At 40.7% G+C, this 7,961-nt stretch overlaps 1 protein-coding gene across 1 annotated transcript in view; it reads left to right on the top strand.

Annotated features, from left to right (window-relative positions):
- LOC101850960 overlaps positions 1-7,961 on the top strand; it is a gene marked incomplete in the record, with an annotated part of 84,382 nt that overhangs the window by 58,407 nt on the left and 18,014 nt on the right. Inside the window, 1 exon segment of the mRNA XM_013083488.2 lies at positions 6,953-7,175. Within this exon segment, the coding sequence (XP_012938942.1) occupies positions 6,956-7,175 (220 nt within the window).

Raw genomic sequence — 7,961 nt, 5'->3', positions numbered from 1 at the left:
AGATGATTCATTTTTGGGAAGAGGGGCGGGAGAGGGGGAGGGGGTTGAGTAGAATATACGAACTTATTCTGAACGAGTCGAAAGAGTTGACCTATTTGTTTGGGTTCATGAACTATATCGATATGTTTGCGTACGTCACGCGACCGTCTGTAAACTAGGCCGGTGTGTTCGTTAAGAGGGAGACCACAGCCTGGATAGGAACACAAATGAGATAAAGCGTTGCCGGCGGTTAGGGGTAACTCCTTCACTGACAATGTGGTCGTTTCGACAGCAAGCCTTGTAACGCTCGGAAAAAGTGACCCTCGAACGCCTTGCCCTTTTAAGATTGGTTTTATCACTTGCTGGCTTTTCGAAAGTGGGTTTTTTTGTGGATTCCTCCTCTGTAAATGATTGTAAGCCAGCTTTGTCGGAGAAGTCCGCGTGTTTATGTAACAAAGAGCTGCTCCCAATCCTGGGTTTGAAGTTCGTTCTGATCTTACCGAGGCACTCTTTCTGAAGACAATTCTATTCTGGAGTATTCATTTCTAACGATACATAGTGCCAACATTAAGTCAGGTACGCTTTGGGTTTGGAGATTCCCGCTTGCTCTTTATTTTTATCCTTACACTTACAGTACAACTTGATACCAAAACTGAAAAGAGGGCGCTCACGTTACTAGATATGGAAAAAGAAACCACCGGTTCAATTCTGGAGTAGTTCAAAACGATACTTAGCAATCAAATTCTATTTTATAATTTGTGAAGCTCAAATTCATGAAAATCTGACTCCGTCATATTCTTAGGAATATTGAATGCGATCTTCGTTTGTTTGTGTTCCGAATTAAGAAGGTGCTGTTTCTTCGAAAAGAGCGTCAAAGATCGGGCAACCAGGATTATAATATGTAGGTCATAATTCATATATATGTATATATGAGTACGAGATATGAACCTTCCTTTGTGGTCGTGGTAACAGTTTGCTGATTCCTCTCCCGTCTCAGCGGAACTGTGAAGTGGTTTTGTAATGAAGTGCTGGTCACAGGAGCCTTTGTTATGCATTCATTGTATTATTATTATTATTATTATTATGATACAAAAGGTATTATTTGTTGTGTTTTTTGTGGGGTTTTTTGCTAGAAAGGGTTTATGGCAATTTTTGCGAATCATTGTTTTAATTTTGTTTGGTCTAAAATGTAAGTGTTTTTACGCCCCATTCGACACTATTTGGGTAATTTAGAAGGCGGGCTTTGTTGAGCCTTCCTGTCAAGGCCGACTCGGGCACAGAAGGATACCAGCTGGAAGGTCGAGAAATCGATAACAGTCCTCCCCTTTCGGCAATCGAACTCGGGTCTCCTGCGTGCGACTGCGAAACACCAGACTCTTACAACGCAGATGTTTGTGGATCGTTGTGAGGGTCTACAAAGGAAGATAAGTAAAACGGCTGTGAAAATGTTCGCGCATTCTGTTTATTCCTCATCTTTTGAAGACGCGTTGTTTATGGACACTTTACATGGTACTCCTGTAAGATAGAGACGAAACGATTTTCCACCAAAAAAGTCTTGTTCCAGTAATGAAAATAATTCTGCATTCGAGCCTTGTATTAAACACGTCCACCCTTTGGGTGCATACACAATTACTCAGCGTCACCACAATATGTGATTTACAGCAGCTTAGCCTACAATATTTATGTTTTTTAAAAGAAGCATAATTTCATTATTCGTTTTGATTATTTTTCTCTTCGATTTCTTTACCTAAAGTTTTAAAAAAGGCAATGAAATGTGAATGTGAGTGGTTTGAGGGCGCCACTGGTAGATCCCATTTATTTTATTTCCCTCGGTTTCTGCCTGTCTGTCTTGCTTTTTCCTTTCACTAAATGACAGTTATTGTGTCGATGTGCTTTTCTTTAGTCAAACTCAAACTCGAAGCTCGTGGATGTTTTCCGCCTGCTGTGACTTATAAGGTTGCAAAGACTCGGCCTCGAGGAAGTCCGCATCTAGGAAGGAAAATAAGTGTGTGTGTTTGGGGGAGGGGGGGGGGGGGGGGTTGGAGGGATTGGATTGAGTGCTTCGTAAAAAAAGATATGTTCGTTTATGTTTCAGTGTGCGTTTTATGGCACTTGCAGCACAATTGGGTCAAATAAGTGCTGGATGTCATCATTATTATCGTACAACAAGCAATCGACCTTGTCAGACAAGTGGTGTCAGGTATCCTGTTTTTCTCTGGGGCAGAGAGCAATCTTTCTTATCGTCCCTACTTAATGCTAGGGCACTGACTGCTTTTGAGAGTTGCAGCGGTTGTTCAGTGAACGGAGCCGTTATTATATTACTTGTTCTCTTCTGTCTGTCTGTGGTTATAACGGGATGAAAACTACATTAAAAAGCTGTTTAATCTTCTCATCATATCTTTATTCTTTGCATACAAGTCTAGAAATTGGATGACCAACAGAATCTTAAAGACCGTTAATGACAGTTGCCTGGTACTGCGAACGAAGGTTCTGACATGTTTTTTATATGAGCCTAAAGCGGGTTGAAATATGATAAGAGATTTACAGCATATTATGTCTCAGGACAATGAAACACGACCCAATAGACGTGTGTGAACGTTTGGAGACTCACGTGGAGATGTTTTTGCTGTTTTGGGAGGAAAATGTACAAGCTTGAGCAACTCTTTTCAAAGTAAAGGGTGGTCGCTGTGTTAAAATGAGCAACTTGCCGGCCACGATATTGTACATTATTTAATGCAATGACCCAGTGAATGTACTCAAAGAACGGTATAAATACAGGGTCAATAGATAGGGGGAAAATACTGTATCAAGATGTTTAAAATACAAATCAATTTTTCTGTTTGGTCACTAGCCTCCAGGAGTAACACGCAAAGTTTCATGCGCATTGGCAAATGAATAAATGAGCTTGAATTGTTTTAACATGGACAGACAGAAGTGTACAAACAAAGTATAGCGGTATTTTATCGCTTTTAAGCACAATGGGGCTATCCCGAAAAATGCTGTTTTGAGAAAATCGAAGATTACATTTTTGCCCCTTGTTCAGTTTCTTTGAAAGACAAGGAGAGTTTTCTCTACAACCAAACAAGTATACGCACCAAGGAAACCAAGCTTCTTCTACAGGTAGGGAAATGCCCACTTTTGGTGTAGGTCAAGATTTCTGGAAACCCCGAAATCTGGGTTAGCCCGCTTGTCCTTAAAAGCGACCATTTAAGGAAATAATTATTAGCCTTTACACACATCAGCTGCTCTTCTCAAACTCTGAGAATTGTTCAGGTTACGCAAAAAATACCAAGGCCCTACTACAATGTACTTAACAGTTTTTATCACAGATTAGTGCTTGTGCGCTCGTAGATGTGTGTGTACATCATGTATTTGTGTGTGTGTGAATGTGTGTGTGTGTGAATGTGTGTGTGTGTGAATGTGTGTGTGTGTGTGTGTGTGTGTGGGGGTGGGTGGGTGGGTGGGTGTGCACGTGCTCGTGGTGTTGTTTTGTTCATAAAAAAAGATATATCAGCAGTTTGTTCCAAACGTACTCAGTTACGACAATTTAGGCGGGTGGTTGAAGGGAGCCACTTGTAGGTTTTACTTCTTTTCTTTCCTTCTGTTATTTCTGTCTATCTGTCTTGCTTCTTACCTGTACTATATACTATATGGCCGCCGCTTTGTCGATGTGCTTATCATTTCTGAAACTCAACACGTTGATGAAAGTTTACTCTATGCAATCAAAATATTGGAATTATTATCACTCTGAAGCCAGCGGAGACTCTCGTGGCTTAGAGGTTAAAGTGTTCGCCTCTCACTCAAAGGTCCCGGGTTCGAATCCGGGTAGCTACCGAAACATTTTCTTCTCTAAAATTGTCTCCTTTCACCTCCTTTCCCGTTTTCCTGTAATGTTATGTCGTCTCCTTTCGTCTCCACTTTCTGCCCCCACCCCTGCACTTCCTTTGCCCCCTCCTTTGCCCCGTCCTCTGGGCTCCCGACTCTTTCTGCAGCCTTTCTACTGCTACTCCTTGGCTGGGGGGGGGGGGGGGGGGGTCTCTCGTGGCCTAGAGGTTAAGATGTTCGCCTCTCATTCAAAGGTCCCGGGTTATAATCCAGGTAACGACCGAAAATTTGTTTTCTCTAAAATTGTCTCCTTTCACCTCCTTTCCTGGTTTCTACCAATGTTCTGTCGTCTGCTTTTGTCTCCATTTCTGCCCCAAAAATCCTTTGCCCCGTCCTCTGGGCTCCTGACTCTTTCTGCAGCCTTTCTACTGCTACTCCTTGGCTCTTTCTTACTGCCGCCTTTCAGCCACACCCCTGATCTTCTGGTAGGAAAGGTCTACACCTAGCCTTATCTGACAAGGTCGAAAAATTTCGGAGGTCCCGTGTGCAAGTTTCGCGCGTTAAAGATCGCTTGGTGGTCTAAAATCGTCAAGAGTAGGCTTCGGCCGCCTCCCGAGCAAAATTCAAAAATTCCTACAAAGTGAAAATATTTGATGTCCCGCGCGCTCATGTGACCTTATGCAGTTGCGAGGATAAAATAAAATAAAATATTTTTTTAAATCGTAAAAAATAGATAAATAAAAAGAAATAAATAAATACATTAATTAATTATGCCTAGCATTAGTCTCCCTGTAGCCATTATACCTGTTCAGTTTTCTGTTTGTCAGCGGTTTGGAGGCAAACTTTGGCACCGTTTTTGTATTTCAAAAGCAAAATTCAAAACTTTCCCGGTTACGTTGAAAACCGATGAGCTTAAACTTAATGGCTGTGTCCCCGTTAGCGATAACATTCCTACGTAACCTTTATCGGTTATTGATGACCTCTATCGGTTATTGATTACCTTTGCTGGTTATTGATAACGGCTTCCTCGTTGAGGGCGTGCACTCTTGTCATTCCTCAGAGTAATTGAAGACTCGCTTTTAAAGGGAACTTTGCATAGCACTCCTGTAGGATAGCGACCAAAACAAAAGCCTCTCTTCCCCCCAAAGCAAAAATCTTGATTCAATAATAAAAATTATTCTGTATCCGGGCCCCTATATTAATCACGTCCAGCCTTTGGGTGTATTACACGGGGTCACGGGTCTCAACAATAAAAGTGATTTACAATGAGGACGTAGCCTCCACGGTTATAAAAGAGGCATAATAACTAGACTTCGTCGTTCATTTACATTTTTCCTTCCTGTTTTCTTAATCTGATACTTTAAAAGGCAATCAACAACGTGCATACAAATACCATTAAAAAAAACAAACGTATGCAAATCCGCGTCTCTTATATGTGTATGGTGGTTGCAAATGTATCGCAAATTACTGTTGCTCTGCCTTTGATCGGTAATATTACAATATTATGTCGGCCACAACCAAACGTGTTGATGTTTGGGCTCATTGCCTTAGTCATCAAATTAATAATGTATGCAGTTTTTACTCTTGATCAAATAATATATGCAGTTTTTACTCTTGATCAAATAATATATGCAGTTTTTACTCTTGATTATGTTTTATTAAATGTGTACTACACGGTTGAATCGGGCACTCTTCGATTAAAAAAAACAAACAGATGGAGTTACATATATAATCTCAATCCTGTTTATTTGCCTTGCTTTCGATGAATATATACTCATCTATCTGGAATAAAAGTCGAGATGTTTTCGATTGATGGAAATGGGATGCATAGTGTTAGAGATCAAGTTGGAGAAAAAAATTGCCGCCAAAGTTTAGTGATATTCAAGGCGTGAAAGTCCTTGAAAACTCAAAATTTACATTTTGTGTGCCTTTGGTCAACGTTTGTCTGTAAAAATCCCCTCAGAAATATCCTTTTAATGGACGTTAGTGATGCTGAGTCTTATATTTAATAATGAAAAAAAATCAATTAAAATTGCCCAAGGAACGGGAAACTGACGCTTTTTCGACTCTTTATTTTGACGAACGCCTAATTTCACCCCGATGGCTCTCAAATATCCCGATCGTTCTGAGGTGGTACACTGTCCTACTCTGCCTCTGTTTTCCCCAAATAGGGAAAGCTGAAGAAGCCGGCCCTTCCTAAGTGATCTAAATAATAATTGTATCGATAGGGGCGTAAAAATGATCATAAACTACAATTCGTTGGCAAGTGGTTACTTTGTTCTAAGCCCAGAATTGCAGGAGAGAGAAGAAAACTAATTGTTTGCTCCGACCTCAAATTATGTCTTCTGTGACATCTCGGCTTCATTTCGTGAACCTTTGGTCAATCTCTCTTCCTTTTCCCTTGCAGTTTCCAGCTTAAGGCTTGCTTTGCTGATACTGGCTCTGTATGCTGGCTCTTCAATTTCGGGGTGTGTGATGAATCCACCTCCACTGTCTTTTGAGGCTGATGACTACCTTTTCTATAGATCGCTGCTGTGTTTTCTGTCCGAGTTCTTGAATGACGACGGTGTCTGGCAACCGAATTCGAAGAGTCCTTGTGGTTGGTTGGCGCGTTCTCCGGTGTAGTTTGCTCCTTTTTTTTAAAATCTCAAACATATCGTCCGTATCTGTTCTTCATTTTTGTATTTGTCACTCTTCTGTGACACCTCTAATCTCAGATACTTACATATTACATGACCTAACTGTGTTGCAAGTGCCAAAAACTCCTACTAAAATGAAAACCCCCAACTAAAACAGAAGAGTCCTTCTGGGACAATCTAGTGTTGATGATGCTCTACGCCCTCATTAAATCAAAGTCTTGTCGCCCGTCTGACCTTTCTTTTTCACGGTTCCCTTGTCATATTCCTTCCAGAACTTATGGAAATGTAGGTGGTTGACTGATCGTGCTCTGGTGTTGTTTGCTTTTTCGTTCCTGTCAAACATCTATTGCCCTGCTGATATCTTATCCCTCCTCTTTCTTTTCATTACATGTTTTCTCATTAAACCTTTATTCTTTGGCAATTACATTTCCAATTTGTGTTGCAAGTGCTGTGGAACTATTACTAAAACAATACAAAATTTATAAAAACGTTTCTTTTTCTTTTTTCAGAACATGGGAAAAGATACGGAGAAACCGAAAGAATCTGGCGACAGATTGTTGACTGATCTGGAGAAAGAGACGGAGGAAAAGATGGAAAGACAGAAAGAAGCAGACACAGAGACAGAACCTGATGAAGAAACGGAGAAAGAAAAAGAGAAGCAAAAAGAAAAAGAAGAACCGCCTTTCGATGGAGTTCCCACCGACAGTGGCTGGTCTTGGGTCATATGTATATGTAAGTATCTCGCTACCTTAGAACTACAAAGTTCTATCTGCTCAGTGCCTAGTTTTGAGAAATTTGACATGAAAAAAACAACAACCGACAACTGAGTTTCACAACTTGTCAAACTTTTCCGAAAGCAGTTCTTTAAGTATCTTAGTAACGACTCAGAATAATCTTACAATTTTGATGGAACAGATTATTTGATTTCTAATCTCAGGGTCACAGTAACTCAAAACGGTAAATAAAAAATCTCAGATACAACTTTGTAATTCTTTGTAGCGACCTGTCTATGTCTCCTTTTTCTTTTCTTGATTTGGGCGCTCCATAGGCTTAGAGTTGGTACCCGGATGGCGGTGAATAAAAACAAATCGATCTTTTAATTATTATCAGATTTTTGTATGCAGGTCTCAAATAATGATGATTGACCTAGAGAATTTAAAAGCCCATTAATGAAGCTCACTGCAAGCTAATGTCCGAGACGTTTTCTACTGGCCCCTATGATGTAGTAACACTTAAGCGTCTCGCTGTTGCACGCAGGGCACATGAGCTCGTTTCCCGAGTGGGGATAATTTTTATGGATTATCTCGGTCTTTTTGCTGGGATGTTGTATCCCTCCCAGCCCGGGTTGGCCCTGACTGGGAAGGTGGAAAGTCTGCCTCCTGAATGGTTTAAATTATATAAATGGGTGCTCAAAAAACAATTATATTAAAAAAGGCATGTCTGTCTAGCTATCTGTCTCTGTCTCTCTCTCTGTCTGTCTGTCTCTGTCTCTGTCTCTGTCTCTGTCTCTGTCTCTCT

The sequence above is a fragment of the Aplysia californica genome, unplaced genomic scaffold (genome assembly GCF_000002075.1).
Source record: "Aplysia californica isolate F4 #8 unplaced genomic scaffold, AplCal3.0 scaffold00235, whole genome shotgun sequence".
NCBI lineage: Eukaryota > Metazoa > Mollusca > Gastropoda > Aplysiida > Aplysiidae > Aplysia > Aplysia californica.
Note: the sequence above shows the minus strand (reverse complement) of the source record. Positions and strands in the feature narration are given on the sequence as shown.